The sequence below is a fragment of the Ursus americanus genome, chromosome 28 (assembly GCF_024610735.1).
Source record: "Ursus americanus isolate L20-20 chromosome 28, mUrsAme1.1.p, whole genome shotgun sequence".
NCBI lineage: Eukaryota > Metazoa > Chordata > Mammalia > Carnivora > Ursidae > Ursus > Ursus americanus.
This window is the reverse complement of record NC_142154.1, coordinates 2,259,853-2,282,586: the sequence shown is the minus strand read 5'-3', so window position 1 is coordinate 2,282,586 and position 22,734 is coordinate 2,259,853. Positions and strand designations below refer to the sequence as shown.

Sequence of the window (22,734 nt, the reverse complement as noted above, 5' to 3'; positions counted from 1 at the left end):
TCCAGCTGCTGGGCACACATCACCTGCCCCCTCCTTCCCCCTACCCCATCCTGGGCCCCAAGAGAGGGCCTAGAGGGAGGCAGTGCCGAAATAAGGGGAGTCAAGTCTGGCTCCTTGTGCAAAGTGGACCAACTGTGTTGTGCATTTCGCCTTCCAGGGTCCCCCAAGAAGTCAGGCTCCAGCAAAGACCACGTGCTTGCTTAGCTCTCCACCCCCTCCACCTCCCCCCGAGCCTCCCCTTCCCCCCACTCCCTTTCTCCAGAGAGCACGTCCTCAGTGTGTCACGTGATCAGGATCTCTTCCTGGGGCTCTGCTTCTAGGAAACCTGCCCTTGAAGGGAAATTATGCATTGCAGACTTACTTCCCCTAGTGAATCCCCTACCTCGTGCAAAGTCGGAAGCTTAAGTATCAAGTAGTGGGGATACGTTAAATAAATTACAGAAAACTCAGTTGATGAAACAACACAATGTATTTTATAGAATCTTTTTTGCATGAGAAAATGCTCGTAATACATTAAGAACTCAAGATGCCAATTTTATACAAAAAATCTACACATAGAGAATAAGAATGGGGGTCACACTAAAAGTTTACTAGAAACTCATTCTAGTAGTGATTTTAATTTAGTGAGCTCAGAATAGGTCATGTTTTTGTTTTCTTGGTGATGCTTTGTGTTTTCCCATTATTATGACAAACACAAACTAAATTTGAAGTAAAAATTCGAGAGATTTTTTTTTTCTAAGGATAGCACAAATCACCCACATCCTCATCTCCTTTCCGTGCTCCCTTAGTTTCTTAGTAGAAGTTTGGGCTTGAATACACTTTTTTTTGCTTTAGAATAAAATAGAGATATAGAAAAGTTTAACTATCTAGAAAAGTTGTAAAGTTCCTGTAATTCCTTCACCCAGTTTCCCCTAATGTTAACACCTAGCAAATTGGTATATATCTTGAAATTAAGACAAAATAATTCCGAGAAAAATCCTTGGAATTCTCAAAACTATACAGAATGAAAAAACATATATCCAATTTTCAGAAGATTGCCGATTCTTCTGAACATATGTGAAATGTGAATTTGACAAGTATTTTAGGTGAATATGTCATTAGGGAAATAATTAAATTACAGTTTTCTTTTCCTGTGCTTATAAGTGGAAATACTAATGAGCACCTTGACCTCCGTAAATGACTATTTTGGGGGAACACCCCCATTGGTACAAAAATGGCATTCTTTGTCTTTGTCCTGATCCCCCAAAAATTGCAGTGTTGCTCTGCAGAGAACTTTGCACTGTGCGGATTTTATCCCGTTCATCCTGTTGATACTGTTTTCCCCTGTGGTTGTTGTCTGGGGTTTTTTTAGGTCACTTTGGGTCTGGCGTTGCCTCCTACTTCATATTCCTGAGATGGCTGTTTGGGATAAACATTGTGCTGACAATAATGACAGCTGCTTTTATTGTCATTCCAGAGGTAAGAACTGGTGTAGGGGAAATAAGAAGGGCCATCCGTTCAAAACAAGGGAGGCCAGCGCAGTCCTGTAAAGCGACAACCCTCCTTATCCTCGTGGGAAGGATGACCCGTGCGTTGATGCAGGACACAGCCAACCTCTTCCGTGAGGGGCCGGGTATCGAATAGTGGGGGCTTTGGGTGACCCTACTCCCATCCCCCACGCAGTATGAAAGATGATACACTAATAATGCCGTCTCTGTTCCAATCAAATTTTATTTATTGATATTTATGGATACTGAAGTTTGGCTGTCATAGCATTCCTAAGTGTCCCAATATATTCTTCTTTTGACTTTTTTTCCCAACCATTTAAAAATGCAAGCACGATTCTTAGCTCTTGGACCACACAAAAGGAGGAGACAGGCAGGGTTTGGCATGCGGGCCGGTTCACCCGCACCGCGATAAAATAAAGCCCACTTCTCAACTAAACTTCGTCCTCGAAGTAAATGGGGCTATTTCCTGTGCAGAAACCCAGTGACCTCGGAAATCCACCTGTAGGAGCCCAGCCAGAGGACACCCAGGCAGGCTGATCAAGCAAAAAGAAACTTGGCCCACCCAGAATGACTGTTCCGTTAGTGAGAATCAAGCAGAAAGACAGCCGCTAGAGATCTCGTACACGCAGAGCCTTCCCAGGACGTGGGGGTCTGGGGATCGGCCACCCCTTTTCTTCTGGTCCCCTCCTATGCCCAGAGGATCACGGGACATCCTGTTCTCTCTACCAGCTCATTGCAGGCCAGCCCTTCGGAAGCACGGCCAGCAAGACCATCCCCAAGGAGCACATGGCTTCTGCTCAAGACCTGGACACCGTCTGGTCCCTGGGGGTGAGGCTGAGGCTTGGCGGAACTCTCGTCTTGAGAGGGGGCTGGCCGGGCGGCAGCTCCGGAAGCTGGGCTGGGAGATGACGCTGACTGCTCTCTCGGCAGGGCTATCTGCAGTACTCGGTGCTCTTCTACGGCTACTACGGCAGGGAGCGAAGGATTGGGAGAGCTGGCTACCGGCTGCCCTTGGCGTATTTCCTGGTGGGGATGGCCGTGTTTGCTTACAGCTTCATCATCCTCCTGAAAAAGTATGGCTACTCAGTTTCTCTCCATATGCCAGGGATGATCTGAGGGATCTCAGTCTGGTCAGTAACTCGTACAGTTCAGGCATAACTGTACCCATTCTGCAGATGGGGAGACCAAGGCTAAAAGAGATATGCTCACTGTAACCAACACTCATTCGACATTCACTGCTTTGTGCCAGGTTCCATGTTGGGTGTGGAGAGACAAGAATCAATAGGCTTAGCAGCCGATGTAATTTCAGACAATTTAGTGACTGCACTCACAAAGACAGGAACAGCATGGTCTAAGTGACCAGAGGTTGCATCGTCCTTTGGCTTACGTGGACCTGTGACCTAGCTACAAACCCTGCAAGGGCCAGGCCCGTGTGTGTCATGATGCTGTTTGCACACCCAGTTTCTCACTGAGAGGAAGCACAGTGCAAGGAAAACAAAGGGGCTGGGGATCAGGACTCCCGCATCATCCCCACCATGAGACCTATGGCAACTCCCGTCCCCTCTCTGGGCCTCATCTGTAAAATGGGCAGGTTGGCTCAGAAGACGGCCAGGTTCCCTGCCGGCGTTCACGTTCAGTGCTTCTATATTGGAGCTGGCTACAGCGTACGACGGGCAGGCTCCCAGCCAGGGAGAACCCGGCCCCTCCCCGCCTGGCTCACCTGCTACTTCCGTCTGCCTTGTGTGTCCCACTGTGTCTTGTCACCTGCCTCGTGGGGCATCTTAGCCCAGTGCAGATACAAGTGCTTGAGGTAAAAAACGATCCTTAACATCGCCATCCCCATCAAACAACAAAATCCTGAGGGGGTGTAGGGTGACCTGCGGGCCTTCGGTTCACAAGAAGCTTCCCCGCTTAGCTTCTGGGGGCCTCAAGGCCCCACCTGCAAGACATGCCCTTCGCTAGATGTTTCAGTTTAGGACACAGATGGAGGCAAACTCAGGACAAGGGACTACAGAGGGAGAGGATAACCGGAGAGACAGTCTGAAGGGCGAGGGACTTCCCCCGGAGGAGGGATGCAGACTCCTGCCTTCAGAGGCGTCTAAGGGGCACCGTGGGCTGGAGGGACCCGAGTGGCTCCCTGAGGTGGGGTCGCCGCGCCTCCATGGGCAGGACCTCCAGGAAGACTGATCGGCTCTAAGGGGAGTTTGACTTCACAACCACACTGCCCAGAGACGGGACAGGCTGGCCCGACGGGCGCACACACCTCGGTGACCTCCTGGCCGCCACAGTGGCGAGGCTGCTTGTCAAACGGGCTCACCCCACAACCGGCCAGTGCGGTTTCCCCACAAGGGGGGGCTGAACCCAGCGCCCGGATGGGGCCGGTCGCGCGTTCTCATTCACACCAGGGCCCCGTGTGGACCGGCAGCAGCCCCGGGAGGACGGGACCCAGCTCGACCCTGCTGTCACCTGCCCCGTCCTGGCCCCTCTCTCGCAGGATGGCAAAGAACTCCCGAAACAGCCTGGCCAGTGCCTCCAATGAGAACTACACCTTCTGCTGGCGGGTCTTCTGCGCCTGGGATTACCTCATCGGCAACCCAGAGGCCGCCGAGAGCAAAACGGCCGCCATCGTGAACAGCATCAGGGTGAGTGGGCGACGTGGCGGGGCCAGGGGAGGTCAGGGCTCCTGGGGGAGGTGCCAGCGGTCCTCCTCCCGGTGCTCCCCGGGCAGGGTGGTGGCTCCACGGGATGGCCACCGCGCACCACCAATGCCATGGAACACACGAAGAGACGTTGCGAAACTCTTCCTTCTAAGTTTTTCATTTCGTTCCCCTTAAATTCCAGTTGGTGTATTTTTGATACTTTGCATAATGGATGGGGACCATATTGCCGGTAACTGCTGGGCAAATACATGCAGACGTGTAGGGGACGTGAGCTTTAGCGTTAGCTCGGAGGACGATGTCATCAAACCCGCTCGGGGACTTGGGTCTACTGAGCAGTGCAGACTGCTAAATATTGCCCCTTTGGGGTAAAAAAATCTAGATTATTTCACTCACATAAATGATGTGCCCTTTCACTCCTCTGCCCAAGCCCCGCTTTTTTCCCATCTACTTATTAGTATACAAAGCATTGATGTTAATAAAATCTCAATTAAAGACAGTAAGTCATTTCTTACTAGGAAATATTTCTAAAGACGTATGATTAATGACAAGGTTAAGCTTTTAATTCGGATGTGTCTTTTCTTAAAGGAGGCTATCCTGGAAGAGCAGGAAAAGAGGAAAAGCAAAAACCTGTATGTATGGACCCTCCCCACGCTCCATTCATTGATAAGCTATCTTAACTCGGTACCAAACTCACCAGCCGATCTCGATCTTATTTTCGCACGTTGTCAGGCAGCTCTTCTTTCCCCTTAAAATCTGTCCTTCTAGGAAGGGGACACGTGGGAAGCCTGCAAAGCCTCGACAGCAGTATTTAAGAGGGGTTCCTCCCTCCTTCGATGGGGTGACAGGGTGAGAGTGCTGAAGTTGACCGATTTCTTTCACTTCGATGATAAAAGAGGTATTTTTGGTGCCGGTTTCTAGTTCGCTGCAAAAGCGAAAGCTACCTTATTTAGCAACTGATCCCTGAGGGCCTGAGACACAAGTAGCATCCCGTTCTTGTTGACGAGCCTTCCAAAGTGGTGTCTCGGATCCGAACTCCTTCTCCGGGATTTGAGGGCTGCCTTGGAGAGGCGAGGCCCTTCTGCAAAAGAGAGCCGATGACACAGAAGGGCCAGTGCCCCGTCCTCACGGGACGGCCTGTCTGCTCTCTGATGTCCTCACTGGTTCTTGGTTCTTTAGCGCCTTGAGTAGTTCCCATGATGCAGAAAGCCTGATGGAGCAAGGATGCGAGGGGGGAGGCAGGCTGTGGAGGCGGGAAGGACTCTCCATAGGGAGCCGGATGAGGGGCTCCAGCCCTCCTTTTATCATTAGCTTCCATGACCTGATAAGGTCCCCTGGCCTTTCCAGGCCCCACTTCCTCCCCCGTGAAATGAGGGTGGGGCTCCATCCATGCTTCTCAGAGGGCAGAGAGCACCCACCCATCCGAATCACCCCAGGGCACACAACGTGTAGACCACTTTGGCACCCACCCTGATTCCCCGAATTACAACTTCTGGAAGTGGGACATGAGAATCCACCTTGTTAGCAAACCTTGCAAAGCCAAACCTTGCCGGTGATTTTGGCGTTCCCTCAAATTTAAAAACTGCAGCATTCCAGTTCAAAGATGTGAACCTGGGTCGTGCATTACTATAAGCAAATGTGTCAACGGAAGAATAACGTGCTTCTCCTCTCTCTTCCTGAATCACACAAATCCTGAATCCTCCCGATTCTGCTAAAACTTGGGGAAAATGGAGGTGTAGTAGGCATTCTGGGTTATCCAGGATATTATCACAGGACGGGGAAGGAAGAGGGTAGAGACAGGGAAAAATGAACATTCGACTGGGGACTTCACCCTGCACCCATCACGTGCATTTTCTGGAGCAATCAGCCCAAGGACCAGCAGGTGCTGGAGGGGACACGGGGGACTATAGTGCATGACCCACCTGACCCTACCAATGACGTCAGCACGGTCTGGGGAGGAGAGGGAGTGAGGAAGCACCAGAATGGTATTAATGGGCCTCACTCTCGCTCAGATTTTCCATTTTATGTAAAGTTCTCCACAGAAGGACAAGGTGATGTTTATCGTTTCATTTGGGAGTAAGCTTCTTCCTTGAACAGATGAAGGGCCAAGACTCAGGCAGAGGGAGCTGTCGTGACCAGTCCAAGGTCACCCAGAGGTGGAATTGTGCTTTACAGACAGGAGGGTACACCTCTCCACACCCTTCAGATCCTCCCGGCCACACCTGGTCCTCCAGTGCCTGCCGCCGGGCGGGCCTTGCAGGGCTGTGTAGATGCCCCCGCTGCGTGCACAGGCCCCTCACCCCTCGCCGGTACCTGCTGCCCCAGGGCACCCACCAAACCCCCGACAGTGCACGTGCACGGGAATCTGGAGGCTGGGGGCAATGGTGGGGCTTCATGCTCAGGGAGCCACCCTTGACCAGCAGGGACATGAGCGATGACAAAAGCTTCCCTGCTTCTCTGTGGGCGGACCGTTCAGCGATGCAGCTCCCCAGCCCCTCGGAAGGCCCTGCAGTGGCCTCCCGCCGTGGCCAAGTCCACCACGCACCCTTGTCCTAACAGCTCCTCCTCCCGCCTCACCCCCAGACCTTCTGGGATCGTGACCCAAATAAACCACTTGAAAACAGGCCACTGCCTGAGGCTCTGCTTGCAGGGAGACCCCAGCTAAGACGGGCTCCAACGTCAGAAGCAGACGCCCTGAAAAGTCAGCCAAGTGGAGTCCATGAGTGTTGCCCAGTGTTAGGAAGGACGGGCAAGTCCCCGTTCCATCTCATGGCATCGGGCTGCTCTTCTTTTGCTCGCTCACCTAGACTAAAGCTACGACGTGTTTGTACACGCCGGGCCTGTTGTAGGAGCTGAGGCTGCAGCAGAAGTCTCCCCCCGCGCAAATCTACGTTCAGCGTCAGACTCACGACGTAGGGTTAAAGTCCTACCCATGGTAGTTGGTCAGATTCGTAAGTCACTGTGGATCCCTTAGGAAAGGAGGACTTTGGACCCAGGTGGGGGTGGGGTGAAGGGAAGGGCACTAGCTCTGCAGGGCAGAAGATTGACGGGACCGTGGACGGGTCCCGTTGCTACCTGGTGTCCGTGCATCGCGGCCCAGCGGACCGTCCTCACGCTGCCTCTCCCCGCAGGGTGGTGACCGTCTGTCTGAGGGTCGTCGCCAACATCCTGGTGCTTCTGTCGCTCGCGGGCAGCATCTCCCTCATCTACTTCGTGGTGGACCGGTCCCAGAGGCTGGAGCAGTCGAAGAAGGAGCTGACGCTCTGGGAAAAGAACGAGGTACCCGCCGCGCGACCGCATGCGCCCTCCCGGAGGGACGCCAGAGCAGCCTGGCCTCTCCTGCCGTGTTGTGTCTTAGGCAGGCTAGCTAGAAATGTCTCCCTGGAGGAACTTAGTCCTCTGGTCCTAGAGCCCGAACTGCAAGGGCTTTGAGCCAGAGTGGCGACGCCAAGACCTGGCTGAATGGCTTTATTGGCCTCGATCGGGAGAGGTTCTCATTCAACACGGCCTCCAAGCGTCCATCCCATTGCTTACCTTTGCATCTTGCCGACTGTGCTGGGCTGGTCTCGAAAGGTGCATTTCCAGAAATGGGCTTCACCTGCAGACAGGCTGTGATGCCCGAACCGTTTCCACGGCACGTGTCACAGCTGGCCACGGGCCAGCTCTTGGAGGCCGTTTCTGTCTTTCTGAATTACAAACAGTGCTTCCTAAGCTTGTTTGTTAAAAGATCTCTTCCCTTTGTTTATGTGAATATCCTCATGACGGCAAATGGCCAAAAGGAGAGTTAGGAACCGTCTTATAATTCTTAATATTTGCAATAAGACTGCTGTGTTCACTTTTCCTGCAAAGATTTGAAAGGCAGACGATGCACGGAGGCCCTCTCTCCAACCACTGCGGTGGAAAGAAGCGTCATGCACGGGATTTGTAAAGCAGAGCGTGTAGGTGACAGGATGCTTACACTTTAACCTCAACGTATGGTAGTTGTTCAGAATCTGAGATGATACGAGGTCATCTTTTCTCAGACCTCCTTCTATTTCATGCCAGTTCAGGGGGTTATGTAAATACGTGCTTGTGTGTTTGCAGATAGATCAAGTTTTTAAGGGCATATTCAGAAATTACGTCTTTCTTTGGCTCCCACCTCCCCGTTACCAGCAAAATGTCCTCTTTAAGTTACCAGAAGTGCAGACAAACAAGAGCCAAGTATAATCCTCTAGATAATTTCTCTTCCATGTACAGAAAGAATACTTGATTACATGTCAACTCGCCCCCTTTCCTATTTGTAATATTTGGGGTCACCTCCGTCTGCCACCCAAGATAAGCAGAACGGCAGGGCACTTGGGAAATGTGGCCAAAATGCTCGAGATTCCCCAGCAGCAAGTGTGAGCCTCTCGGATCAAAGACAACTCCTGCAGGAATAAGCCCACGACAAAGTGGCGGTGGCCTCTGGGAAACAGCTAGCTGGCAGGGATTTGCGGGAGGCTTTCCGTGTAGGAACCGCACAGCCCTCGGAGTGGCCGTGGACCAAATGGTAGAGCAGGAGGCCAGCGTGTGGTAGGTGAGGCTGGGCTGGGGACCCTGGGACTCACGGCTGGCACTGTCTTGGCAGGTGAGCGTGGTGGTCTCCCTGGTCACCATGCTGGCGCCCTCAGCCTTCGACCTCATCGCCGCCCTGGAGATGTACCACCCACGAACCACGCTGCGCTTCCAGCTGGCAAGGTACGACAGCCCTGTGGGAACCGCCACGTGGTGCGGCCCCTGCGTGCCCGCTGCAATGGGAACCCACGTCCCTCAAGAGCCAGGATTGCTTCACTGCCCCCCAAACCTCGCACGGAGCTTCCCCTCTGGATGCATCTCAAGGAAAGTGGGATGCTCCAGGAAAGCGGGACGATGCTGCAGGAGAGAAAGGGGGGAGGTGGGGGGGGCGGGGAGAGAGGAACGGACAGGGCGGCGCCAGGATGGGGGGTGGAGGGACAGCAGGTGGTGCTGGCGGGTCTGACAGGGTGTCCTGGGGAACCCACAGGGACAGAGCAGCCACATCCATTTCTAGCGCCGGCTTCCTTCCGTCTCCCCAAAAACTCCCCTTCTTCTGGAGGGCGATGCCCTCATCTCTGCAATAGACAGGGAGGCTGTAGGCAGGGGTGGCTCACTGGGCGAGCAGAGCCCGGCTTTGCCTCTGCCTCAGCGCCCTTCCTCTTGTCCCACGTGGTAACTTTGTGCAGAGCCCATCATCCACCTGCCTCGGGAAAGGCTCCCCTCGTTCGGGAGCTGGCGAGCATGTTCTGAGGAGGGCCAGGCAGTGAACAGTTTAGGTTCCCCAGGGACCCGTCTCTGCTGCTCCTGCTGGACCCTGAGGTTGTGGCATGAAAGTGGCCAGGGGACAATTCGTCAACGAGGGGTTGTGGCCATGTCCCTTACAATTTTATTTACAAAAATAGGTGAGGCTAGGATTTGGCCTGAAGGCTGTCGTTTGCCACCCCCTGAAATTCAACTGTCATTTCAAAGATAGGAAAACAGGACTAGAAGAGCCAGAGGTCTGCGGACATCTGCTGGCCCTGGGTGGCTCAGGGCTGAGATTCTCGAGAGCTGGAACCTGGGTCTTTGTACTCCGCTCAGCACCGATCTTGACCTGAGGGAGAAGCGTCTTCCTCAGCTCCTTCCTCACCAGCAGGCACTGGGACGATCAATTCTATTATTGCATTTGTCCTAACAGCAATCCTATTACGCAGATTGGTCTCGTTATTCACATTTAAAACTAGAGAAACAGAGGCATCAAGAGACGCGCCCCAGACAAATGAGGGCTAATTCTGGTAATAAGAGCAAGACATACTATTTTAGTTCCATTAAGTTCCATTTAGTTCACCAGCCACCCGTGTCGCCTTCTGTCCAAGACGCAGTGAGGACCAGAGCACTGGGAGAGCAGGACAGCGGGAGCAAGTCCTCCCACTCTTCACTGGGCAGCACTTCCGAGCGCACGCTGAGGGTCTGGCCGTGTGCTGGGTACCCTGAACGCAGAGATGGACAGGTCCCGGCTCGGTGAGCAGGGAGCCACGGGAAGAGCCAGGGCTGGCTGCAGCGGTGCCCCCAATGCCCTCTGCTCGCTCCCACGCAGGTGTCGGTCAGCCTGCATCTGTGGAAGGACGGGGCCTGTGGGCACCAGGGGGCCACGCAAAGCTTCAACTTGGAGTCTTGTCCTCAGGATAAGCTGCTTTCTCTTTTTCATCCACCTGTATTAGTTTCCTAACCCCTTAAGTGTGAATCAGTGTCCGTGGGAGGTGTTGGTGAACCTGCCACTGTCCTTTCCCATCTCGCTGTCCCAGACACGTTTCTGATAAGGCTCAAGGCTATGTCCTGGGAAACGCCAAGATGCTTCCAAAGCCTTCCAGCTCCGGGGAGACTGGCGGCAAGTCTTGGATTGCTGGTCAGCGGATCCCACCTGCACACAGCTGCCCGCAGTCCCCCGGAACAGCTGACCACTCACCCTGCATCTCAGAAGCAGACCCCGAGATCCTGAAACCGTGTTCTGCCTTTTGCAAACTGTGTGAACCTGAGCAGCTCGCCTGCACAACCCCCCACCCGTCACCATGTTTCAATCTACTTGTCCTCAAGCAGGGGTTATAATCATGTGAGCCTCACAGTTGTGACATTCAAATGAGATCCTGCCTGGAAAAACACTTTATACACCAGAAATCACTACACTTCAGAGCCCAGCTTCCTCCGCTCACACTCCTTCTGCTACACGAGTGGTTTAAAACGCTGAGCCAAGCATGGGCCTCAGTGGGATCACCTGGGAGGGTTAGAAAGGGGTCCCCAGACCCCATCCAGCCTGACTCTAGCAGGATGGGTTCTGGAATTCTGTATTTTTGAAATGCTCCCCCATCCATGATTCTGAAAGAAACCTAGTGTGGCCGCCGCCGGCTTAGCAGGACCGTGGGAGTCCCTCCGGACTGACGGCAGTCTGGCCACGGGCTCCCATGCGCGGTCTTGTCTCTCGAGGCGGTCTTGTCTTTCAGGGTCCTTGTGCTGTACCTGGGGAACCTCTACAGCCTGATCATCGCGCTGCTGGACAAAGTCAACAGCATGAGCACCGAGGTGAGCACCCGTCCTGGGCGGAAGCCCCTTCCCCGCCCCGCGGCCGCACAGGCGCATACACGTGCAGGTGCACACAGACGTGCACACGCACACACACACATGTGCATGCACACACGCACACACCATCCCTGCGGACGTCATCACTGCTGATACTTGCACTCTATACATCACGTTCAAAACTCAACTCAGCTGTGGTCATCTCGAGGTAAAGAGAGAAGATTTAGCCCCATTTCTAAGGTAAAGAAAGCAAGGCCAGGGTCTAGGGCGAGGGACTAACCCTGCTGGGGGAGAACCCGGGTCTTTGGAGTCCAGCTCTCAGGGAAGGCACCACCGCATTTCTGGGAGCTCCGTCCGGACGAGCTATCCAGAGCGATTACGAGCGATCCGAGCAAGGGAGGCAGGCTGGGGGAGTCATTTAGCAAATTGGGAGAAAATGAGTGCTCGTGGGGAACAGCTCAGAGTGGGTCCCCCATCCCACCCCGCAGGGGTTTCCCCTCCCATCCTAGGGTAGCTTTGGAGCCCACAGGAAAGCTGCCCCACCTGCCAGGACATCCCGCACGGCAGGGGAGGGGCAGGTGGGGAGGAGCTGGAGGGTTCCTAGGGGTGTCAGCCCACGCCGCGGTCCCACACCAGAGCGTCACGTTCTGCTCAGGGGGCAGAAGAGGCCGTGGACACGAGCAGCTCTGCATCGGAGCCTCCGCGTCGCATGGACTGGGTCCTTACCCACCGCTTGCTGGCAGACCGACCTGGGGCTGAGCTTCAAGCTCCTCGTTTGTAACAAGGGATGATGAGTCTGCCCTGATGCACTCGTAAGGGCGAGAAGATCAGCAGGTGTTAGCCCGGGGCAGTCTCCGACACTAAGGACCAACAACTACTGTCCGTTATGACCCTGTGTTCATCAGGGCCAGTACGAAGGGGCCATCCACCGAGCTAGAGCTGGGAAGACAGGAGAGACAGATGGAGACGGAGAGTCAGGGATACGGTGAGAAAGAGAGACAGGGAGAGAGACCGAGAGATTATTCCCAGGCAATGCAGCAATATCCTTGGTGTCTGTGATGCTTATTTACAAATACATGGACAATTTCTTTTTCTTCCTTCCCTCCCTGCACAGGAAGCTGCTACCAAAAATAACACAAGTCACTGGATAGATCCTACCATCTTCTCTGCCACTAGGATGGCCCCTGAAGAAGAGAAATGGTCCACACCTGGGCCGGGGATAGGGCTCCCGAGAAATAGCACGTGGGCCCCAGAAGAGGCCAGTGTCCCAGCTTACACCTTGCCCCTCTCGGAGGCCAACAAGACCACCGTCTACACCCAGCGTCCGCAAGACCAGTGCTGGGAGACATACGTCGGGCAGGTGGCTCCCGTTCTGCCTTCTAAAGCCCCTCCTCACGCCCACCATCACGTCACATAATTCTGGAGTGGCGTCATCTCTGTTTCACAGAAAAGGGAAATAAGGTTCAGTGAGGGTTTATGATTTTCTCCAATTAAGAGTAACAATCAGCACAAGGACTCACGCAGTGTGAACTATCTGCTGGCCCTGTTTTGTTTGTTTGTTTGTTTGTTTAAGATTTATTTATTTTAGAGGGAAAGAGGGAGAAAGAGAATGCAAGCGGGGACAGAGGCAGAGTGAGGAGAATCCCAAGCCAACTCTGTGCCGAGTGTGGAGCCCAACATAGGGCTCGGTCCCGGGACCCTGAGATCACGACCTGAGCCGAAATCAGGAGTCAGACGAATGAGCCACCCAGGTGCCCCTGCCCGCCCTGTTGTAAGGGCTTAGTCCTTAAGAGAATCCTAGCATCCTCCCCATAGGCACAAATGGGGAAACTGAGGCTCAAGAGGGGAAGAAAGTTGCCCCAGGACACAGGTAGTAGGAGCAGAAGGAAGGTCTGAGCCCAGGCTTCTGCTCCAGACCCTGTGTTCTGAACGGCTCTGCCTCCTGCCTTCCACACGGGATCCTGTGCGGAGAATCTCAGCCCCGGGGTATTGTCTCCTGAACCTGAACCACTGACCCCAAGTGCTCTCTGGTGGCTCAGGCTCTCTCCTGGTTTCGTGTAAAGTTGGCCTCAGACATCGAAATTCAACTCCAAATTAACAGATACTTATTGAGCCCCCATGATGTGCCAGACGTGAAGGCTCCGGGGTGGGCCCATGGAATGGGGGGGGGGGTGCCTGCAGGAAGGGGTGGACGGGGGCGAGCAGGACGTGGTGGCATTAGGACTCTCTGTGTTCCAGGAGATGCTGAAGCTTTCCATCATCGACATGCTCTTCACCGTGGCCAGCGTCCTGCTCATAGACTTCTTCCGGGGACTTTTCGTCCGGTACTTAAGTGACTACTGGTGTTGGGACCTGGAAAGCAAGTTTGTAAGTGAGAGGTGGAGTGCCCTGGGGACGTTCAGAGGGCTAGATCCCCCTCTGCTGACCTGGCTGAGACACAAGAGGGAGCAGGGGAGGGTGCACAGAGCTGGGGCTCCTTCTCGTTCTGACACTGACTCCTGGGGCCATCTCTCCGTGTCTGTGAGAACAAAGGATCCTCGACACGTGACGATCGTGACCCGGTGTGTGCAAAGAACTGTGGAACCTTTTTTTTGATGCATAATTTCGTTTTCTCTTGTAGCCAGAATACGGGGAATTCAAAATAGCGGAGAATGTGTTACATTTAGTCTACAACCAAGGAATGATCTGGTAGGTGTCAAAGCTCTGCTTAACCTTTGCTTACATCTCATCTGGGCTAAGATTTTGATTTGCTTGGTCTGGAAGGGACATGCCCATAATAAACAGCTATAAGAATCAGAAAGGACATAAACTCTTCCTAATGAACCCATTTTGCTTGCGTAACAATTTTAGTAATGGCTTTCCAAGCATTTTGCAGAAAGGAATGATGAAAGAAATAGTCCGTTTAGGCCACTATTGGTCATAACCAAAAAAAAAAAAAAAAAAGTCTGCACAGGAGTTATTCCAACGAGCTGCTGGGGAGGGTCAGGGACAGCTGGGAGGAGAGGCTGCTGCGTCCCCAGCAGGAGATCCAGGAGTGGCCGTGTCACAGCTGGGGCCAGGTCCGACCTCAGCCCCCCACTCTCCCTCCCATGTGCCTCCATATTTTCACTGAGACGCCAAGCCCGGGCGCATGGCCATCCCGCAGACCAACAGACCCATCCTAGCATGAGGCCCAGAATGGGAAATCCGTTGCAGGCAGGGCAACCCCTGGCCAAGGCGACCCTGTTTCTAAAGATGCTGAAGACCCAAAAGGAGCCATGTGATCCACACGTACGTGTGTATGTGTGCGTGCGTGCGTGTGTGCGTGCGTGCGTGTGTGAGCACGGCAGGGAACTCCCTGAGTCATCTCTCCACCCCCCCGAGGGACTGCACTCTGTGCTCTTTGTTAAAATACGAGCAAGCAAAGGAAAAGAAGTTTCCACGCCTCTCTTTGAATGCTCCATACGCTCAGAAAACACAATTTCTCTTCACAGTCATTCAGCAAAATGCGTGGAATAGAGAGGCATCGACTAATATTTCTTCAATCAAATTCCATGTCTTTAGGATCCATCCACTCCATTTTGCAGAGTTTTCACAAACACCATATGAAAGATCATGCATAACATGTATTTAGTATTTGCTAGACCTCAGGCGCTTTGATAACTACATTAATCCCACATCTTCACAAGAAGAAGGGTGAGCGTGGTCCATAAGCCACTTGGAGAGGGAGAGGCCACAGTCAGATACCTTTTGTTGTAGCCTGTCGGTACCACTGTTCTCCTTTATCATGAGCTGTTCTTAATCTCCTACGGTGCCCGATTTGTACGCTCGGCTTTATCGCAGGGATGTCTGTATGCTCAGGGAAGAACAGTCACATAGGGTTCAGCTCATCTGCTGTTCTGGGCATCCCCCCGGGGTCTTGGAACAAACCCCTATAGATAAGGGGTGCTGCTGTACCATTTTGTAAAAGCAAAAAAAGCAAAGACCCTCTTCGGATCTCTTTCTATTAGCGAAAACAGGTACTAAGGTTAGTCTGTCGTAAAAGTGGAGTGTGCAACGCAGACTTCCAGACAGCGGGTATGCTCCCCGTCGCCAGGCGTGGAGGGAGAGACGAGCTCTGGGTTCGCAGGTGCCCACGGGATGCTGTGCTGGGGACCCCTCCTCGTCCGCGGAAGGGACTGGCCTTACCCCTCAAGCTGGAGGGCTGGGGTCGCACACCTCTCTGGGGCTTCTCTAGTTCTTCAGGCATAGGGTAGAAAGCCCAAAGTCGCAGACCACGGTGGACGGGAGGAGGACGGATGCTAACCAGCCTTCCTCTGTGGCTCCAGGATGGGGGCCTTCTTCTCCCCGTGCCTCCCGGCGTTCAACGTCCTCAAACTGATCGGGCTCATGTACCTGAGGAGCTGGGCCGTGCTGACCTGCAACGTACCTCACCAGCAAGTGTTCCGGGCCTCCAGGTCAGTGAGAGCCGAGTGGGCCCCACGCGGAGCGCGGAGGCCGTGCGTACCCTCCTCGCCCACGGGAGAACTTTTTACTGGTATAATAACCGTTTAGAAAATGCACAAGGCATAAAAGTCCATCTTGATGGCTGTTCACTAACCGAACACGGGTAACCAGCACCCAGGTCAAGACACGGAACGCGAAGACCCAGAGGCCCCCCCTTGTACTCGACTCCACGCGCTACCAACTTCCTTTTTTTTGAAAGCGATTTTTTAACTCTAATAGTTCACAATATACAATTCTACATTTAAAAAAAGTGGAATCATAATAAAATAGGCCATTTTATGCAAAAATAAAAGCTGCCGAGATGACTCATGAAGAGGGTGAAACTAGGAAGTTTAACGACTTTGTAAATATGGGGCAAAAAGAAGTATCTCCCCGAGGACTTCAGGTTTAGAATGTTTTATAAATAAGTTTCTTAAACTTCTAAGAAACCATATTTCCAATCTTTATAAGCAGTTTTTTTAAAGCCTAGAAAGGAAGGAGGGGAGAATCCAAATGGTCTCAAAGGCAAGAGACTATTAAAAAGTAACCTTCGAGCGTGGGCTGCCTCCTGACATACGTACCCGTGCTGTCATTCTAAACAAATTTCTTGTAAAACCACCGTAGGCTTATCATCTCATAATGCTAGTTTATCTATTACAGTTGGAATTTTTTAACTCTTTGTAATAACCTGGCTTTCACTCTTGAGGACGGAGTACCACTCAGATATAAACTTCGCTTCCAAAAAAAGAGTCGACTCTGCGGGTCACATGACACGCTGCAGAAAGAGATTGTCAAAGTATGGCTTTCACTGAAGGATAAATTAGTTCAAATTTATACTCATTCCAAAAAAATTCTATGGCTTCTTTCCCATAATAGTAGAAACCCAGCAAGGCTTCTTTTTTTCTTTCTTATTTTCAGAAGTTCTGAGTGTCTCGTTAAAGTACCCAGTTTTGTCTAGTCAAAGATGATTAATCAGGATTATTGATTCGCTACCAACTTCTGAGGGAATTAACGGTTTCCAGTTCTTTCCTTTCCTGAGATGGAGGTGCACACAGTCCGGGCTCTTTCGTCTCAGGCTTCTCTCCCTCGTATCGTGCTGGGGAGACTCGGCTTATGGAGGCAAACACCCCACAGTCTTCATCCACGCTCCTGCTGGTGGGCGCATGGCGGCTCCCAGCTGTTCGCTATAACGGATAATGCTGCTCAGCGTCTTTGCTGCGAATACGCTCGGGGTGCAGCTGCCGGCTCACAGGGCGTGCACGTGCTCACCTGCCCAGATGGGGGCCAGGAGGGTCTCCAGGCTGGTCACGCCTTTCGTCCCCTCTCCCCACATCGTAGGAGCGTCTCAGACGTCCCACAGGCTTGCCAACCCTTGCTATCCTCGGTGTTTTCATTTTAGCCATTTCGGTGAATTCGTAACACATTTTGAACACATTGATTAGAGCCCCGTTGTTTTATTTTGACATAACTGTTATTTCTGTGGGTTTATATCAGCGGCTTTCAGACTTTTGACCGTGAACTGCCTACATAACAACATGTTTATATTTTATCTGGTGACCAGGACACACACGGGCATACGTTCGTACGTATGTGTATTTATATGCTTGTATATATTTTATGTGTGCATGCATGTCTATATTTATATGTGTAGACACACACATATAAATGAATATAAATATATATACACACGCTGTATACAGTATGTGGGCATTTTCATTGTATTCATTCATATACACACGTATACATAGTCCATAGAGAAAGGTTTCACAAATCAGCTATTAACGTTCACCTGCTTACTACCTGGTATGTGCTCTGATATTTTCTATTCTCTTCTAGTCCAGTTTATTTCATTAACGAGAGGGACAAAGAGCACTAGCTGACCGTCTCTAGACTGACCTCTCATCCTCTTTCCAGAGCTGTGTTCAAGGCCTTGCACACCCCATAGATAGGAGTTATCCTCAGGGACGCCTGGCAGCCAAGCTCCCTGACACCAGCGCACAGCTCAGAGCCCAGGGCTTAAGTAGCCAGAACAATCACCCTGAGCCGCCAGGAGCAGAGAGGATAAGAGGTTGGGCACAAACCACATCGAAGTGACAAGAGTCAGGAATCAGCCCAGAGGAGCCTCACCACCCACAGACATAGGAGACGAGTGCAAGGCTGGGAACAGGACGGGGAGCCATCAGACAGGGACCCAGGTGGATGGAGGAAAGGCTCTGAGATTTTTCAATGAGTCGAGCTTATTCGGGGATGACCAAGGGTTCCCCACTCTCTTGGTTTGAGATGGACAGATGCTCGGCAAATGTTTAGTAGATCCACCGGCGGGGCTGGACCATCCATGAAGTCCCTCTGGGCACCCATTTCTAGTTTTCTAAGCCGCCTGCGACCCTAGGACAGACCCTTTCCTAGGTAACAGCGGGAGGAGGATTTTTCTGTCCCTTTGGTGTTGGCTCCTTGGGCATACCATCATCGGCAGCTGGCCACAGAGGGGAGTCAGCACGTGGCCCGTGGGCTGGCCACAGAGGAGAGCTCAGCACGTGGCCCGTGGGCTGGCCACAGAGGGGAGTCAGCACGTGGCCCGTGGGCTGGCCACAGGGGGGAGTCAGCACGTGGCCCGTGGGCTGGCCACAGAGGGGAGTCAGCACATGGCCTGTGGTTTCTTTGCAGGTCCAACAACTTCTACCTGGCCATGCTCCTGTTCATGCTCTTCCTGTGCATGCTGCCCACCATTTTCGCTATTGTTCGGTACAAGCCGTCTCTAAATTGCGGGCCGTTCAGGTAAGTTATTTGGTTCTGTCTGCTCTGCCGGGAGTGACTGACGGCTCTAGGGAAAGGGCCCCTGCCCTGAAAAGAATGCTCCTCCTGACTGATGGAACAGGTCAGCAGCAGAGAAAGATCTCGAACCCACAGCTGCTGAATCCAAGACCAGAGCTCTTTCCTGGACAGCAGGCTGCCCTCAGACAGGCTCACCTCTGGGCTCATCTTGAAAAGATACAGCTCATTTAAAGGCAACATGGGCAGGGGCATAGGTCCTGTGCTACAGAGAAATTCCACCTGGTCAGTGTTTCCCTTCCAGAACTCGGGAAGCTTTTATTAAAAGATAACCCACGTCACTTTTGATGCTACGTTATTTATCTAATGGCATCAAGGCAGCAATTTCCAGACCTCAGTTTCGAAACTATGTACGACATTTAGAGGCTATGTTTGTATACATTATTAAACACACACACACACACACTGTGATCACTGACTCCCCCTTCAAATCTAATATTAATCAGACAATTAGTTCCTTTAAATCCTCCCGGGAGTGTCCGTATCTTGCACGTTGGGGTGTTTGCCCTACCTGGCAACCGCCCCTGGGGCTGGAGCTCCAGCCCGTCACTGTTTCTGGATGGCTTCGCAGCGCCCTTCTGCCCAAAGCGATCCAATCCAGAGTTCTGTCTTTCTCGCAGCGGACAGGAGAAAATGTATGACATCGTATCAGAAACGATCGAGAAGGACTTCCCCGCGTGGTTTGGCTCCGTGGTGGGCTACGTCAGCAGCCCGGTGGTTATCCTGCCGGCCGTGCTCCTGCTTTTGTGAGTATCGCGCACGACCCCCCGGCCAGCTTTGGCCGACAAACGAGCACTGCCGTCCAGTAATCATAGAAAATCAACGAGTTCATTGCAAAGTCACGTACAGAGCCCGATGATCCAGACAGGGACTGAATCACACAGGAGCCGGGAAGCCAAGCGCTCATAGCAGGATACACTGTAAAAACGCCCCTCCCATCCCCACCCCGTCCTTATCCTTGTGATTCTGCAGAAGCCCAGGTCAGGGGAGGTCACTGGGAAAACCAAGAGGAGGAAGGAGAGCAGGGCCCTTCTGACGCTGGCCAGCTCGAGCACTCACTCATACCTCCATCCTGGGGGTGGACGTGGGGGCTGGTTCCCCAGCACGGGGCCTGGGGACCTCTGGTTCCTGCCTGCCAGCCCGGCGGGGAGGGTGCCTGAGCCCTGAGCCCGGCTGGGGCTCACTCATGGCCCTGCTCTGTTCCAGCATGCTCGTCTATTACCTCCAGAGCATCGTGAGGTCCTTAAAGCTCAGCAACCAGCAGCTCCGAGTGCAGACCCAAAACGCAAGTATCGCACCGTCTGTGCTTTGTCATGTGTGCCAGCCGCACAGCGGGGCTGGCCAGCAAGGGAGTACAGGTGAGGTCCCGTTTTCAAATCATGAGGAGTCTTGGCCACCCCGGGAGCAAAAGGCCACGCCTCCCCCAGGCTCTGCAGCGTTATTTCTAAGAACACCCAGGGACAGCTCCCATTCGCCCAGGATCTAGCCAGTCTGGTTTTTCCTGCCCCAGGGGCCTTGCTGATGCCCTGAGCACTTTGGCGCCCTCTTGTGGCTGCCCCAAGGTTTTGGGGTGCGGGGGGAGCCCCTTCCCCAACCTGTGTCAACCTGGACATCTGAGCTCACCGATTCTGCTTGGACCCAAAGACACACCTTTTTCATGACTTTTAGACTCTGGTCATTATCCTCTCTCCCATCTGGGACTTCGCTCTCAGAACAGTCAGAGGGAGACCGACAGGTCCAGTCTGTGCACACCGCGGCTCCCCCACCCCACTCCAGGTCAGGTCAGGGGAAGGCAAGGGAGGCACCGGCCCTCAGGCTCACGCTGACCCTGCCCCACACGGCTGACAGTGGGATGCGTCCCTTGACTCACCCCAGTCCCAGAACCCTGTGCATGAAATATCTGCCTTTTTCAGTTTTTGAAAGCATAACTCCATGAGTATCAATTCATGTGAAGAAACAGTTCCAGAAGCAATCAAATAAGAAATGACTTTGGAGGGGCAAAGGGCATTTTTGGGGAAACATACATTTCCCACAGTGTCCATCTATGCTTTCTCTTCTGTGTCTCAGGTTAACCATATGGGCAGAGTCTAAATATGGTCTAAAAGTAAAACTTGCCAGGTAAAACTTCCGCTCTTGGGTGTCAGCATTTATTCATTCAGGTAACAGGTCTGAGTCCTGAGTACGCCGTCCCCAAGTGACAGCAGATGTAGGGTCATGACCCAAGGCATGAACGATGACACATAAATCTCCCCCTACCCTCTACCCAAGATTAGTATTATTATGTCTTCCTGCTAAATCCAAAACAAGCATATACTTTTCATTTATATTTTAGGCCAGATCTGAAGATAAGAAGAAAGTTGCCCAAATGGTAGAAGGTAAGTATAAACAAAAATGCCAGGTGTCTCAGTTGGTGACTGTATTTAAGAACACAGCAGATTATGATATAACACCAATGATAAACTGTGGTTTTCACAATTAACTAGGCACAATAAAATAAAATCTAGGGTTATAAATATTGGTTGAAATTTACAATTTTTACATCATACCCAGAACTGTGAATAACACCAAAACATGTCTGAAATCAGAAGGAAATTTTGAGGTAGGGGAGAAAAAGAAACACAGAAATCTGGAGAAAACCCCTAAGAACGTCCTGGTTCACTTTTGTGTACTTCTCGGTGGCCATTTCTTCCTGGCAAGACGCTCTCGCCAGGTCTCCACCCCAGAGTCCAGCCTCCTGAGGGCACGCCCCTCGGTCCCCCTCCCGCAGGGCAATGCCAGATGGGCACGCCCAGCCACCAACACAGCGGGCACACCTGCTCTACCCCAAATCTCCGGCAGCACCTGGACAAACTTGCTCCCACCCAGGCTCCTTGAGGGAAGAGGGAAGAGGAAAGAGCCTCCTGCGGAAAGAAGGAAAACAAAAAGCAGAAGGCTGGTGTGGCCGGAAGGGAGGCAAGTAGGCAGGGACAGCTCGTGGGGAAACTTGTCTGCCCCTTGGGGCCACTAAGAGACCACGTTGCCTGTGGAGTTAGAAGGATCAGCGGGCAACATTAAAATGGCCAATCTGTGTCTGCTTTAACACAGAGCTAATGGGAAAGTATCTGTTGCCCTCAGAAAAAGGCCACACAGCGCAAGGGTTAGGTTTGCCCCCACCCCCTGGGCGGAAAGCAGCCCCTGCAAGAAAGTCACTGCAGAAAGAGACTAGAGCTCGCGCCATCAAACCCCACTGAAAGTCAAGTACTATTTGCCAATGGGACATAATTAAGTTTAGCTCACGTTGTCTGCAAACCCAGAGGTCTGCAGGACCTCTCTCGGGATGGCAGGGGAAGTGTCCGGTGGCCAGTTTTTATTCAATCTATATCTTCTTTCAGAATGCTCTACGAACTGCTTCCAAAAAATCCTAATTGTCCCATCAGCTTTATTGTATGCAGTGTACAGATAAACCAGCAGAGCCCCAAAGCTGGTGAAGGACCTGCTTTATCTCTGGGGTCTCAGATGGTGCATCTGTAGAGCCTTGGGGTTCGTGTGCGTCCACCCTCCCTTCCTGCTCCCACTCTCAGTGAAGAAATGATTGAGTGACGCGGCATGTTTGCTGCCCGTGGGATGGGTTATCCGCAAGCACATACAATTGTTTGCAGACCCAGCAGCTGGAAGTCAGCACTCTTGCAGCTCAATCAGCCTGAATGCGTCACCCCCTCTTCTCACATCCCATCCTCCTCCTGCAGCCCGAATCCAAACCCAAGAGGAAAGCAGCAAGAGGCTTCAAAAGGACAGTGATCTCAGCAGCCAGCTGTCCTCAGCTCACTCGCTGACACCCCAAAGCAATGGCACTGTGGTCAATTTGGACTCATCCAGCAGCAGGAGTGGCAGGGTGGGGACCGTCGCCCAACGCACACCCCCGAGTCCCCAGCCAGGCCTCAGCAGCCCCAGCTCGCCTCCTCCTGGCACCTCCAAATCCAGGTCGGAGCAGGACGCTAACAGGTGAGGGGACCCGCCTCCCTGGCCATGACACCTGCCAGGGAGGGCCCAGGGCCATAAAGTGCGAGATAAAGAGCCCTTAGCGATTTGAGGGTCTCAGCGGTTTCAGGGGGCCAGGGCCATCCAGTTATGCCAGAAGGCCCCGGGGCCAGCTGCTACTGAGAAGAAATGGGGGGACAAAGTGTGTCCAAGAGGACAGTCTTCCTCCTAGGCCTTCTGCCAGATAACCTCTA

At 52.7% G+C, this 22,734-nt stretch overlaps 1 protein-coding gene across 1 annotated transcript in view; it reads left to right on the top strand.

The window, feature by feature from the left end:
- TMC3 (transmembrane channel like 3) overlaps window positions 1-22,734 on the top strand; it is a 39,199-nt gene that overhangs the window by 12,072 nt on the left and 4,393 nt on the right. The window contains exons 5-21 of the mRNA XM_045813052.2: window positions 1,352-1,458; window positions 2,217-2,315; window positions 2,418-2,560; window positions 3,982-4,129; window positions 4,733-4,776; window positions 7,276-7,423; window positions 8,751-8,860; window positions 11,155-11,233; window positions 12,345-12,590; window positions 13,469-13,597; window positions 13,851-13,918; window positions 15,538-15,666; window positions 18,359-18,469; window positions 19,144-19,269; window positions 19,730-19,808; window positions 20,856-20,898; window positions 22,249-22,504. Coding sequence (XP_045669008.2) covers window positions 1,352-1,458; window positions 2,217-2,315; window positions 2,418-2,560; window positions 3,982-4,129; window positions 4,733-4,776; window positions 7,276-7,423; window positions 8,751-8,860; window positions 11,155-11,233; window positions 12,345-12,590; window positions 13,469-13,597; window positions 13,851-13,918; window positions 15,538-15,666; window positions 18,359-18,469; window positions 19,144-19,269; window positions 19,730-19,808; window positions 20,856-20,898; window positions 22,249-22,504 — 2,065 coding nt within the window. The remainder of the gene's footprint in view (window positions 1-1,351; window positions 1,459-2,216; window positions 2,316-2,417; window positions 2,561-3,981; window positions 4,130-4,732; window positions 4,777-7,275; window positions 7,424-8,750; window positions 8,861-11,154; window positions 11,234-12,344; window positions 12,591-13,468; window positions 13,598-13,850; window positions 13,919-15,537; window positions 15,667-18,358; window positions 18,470-19,143; window positions 19,270-19,729; window positions 19,809-20,855; window positions 20,899-22,248; window positions 22,505-22,734) is intronic.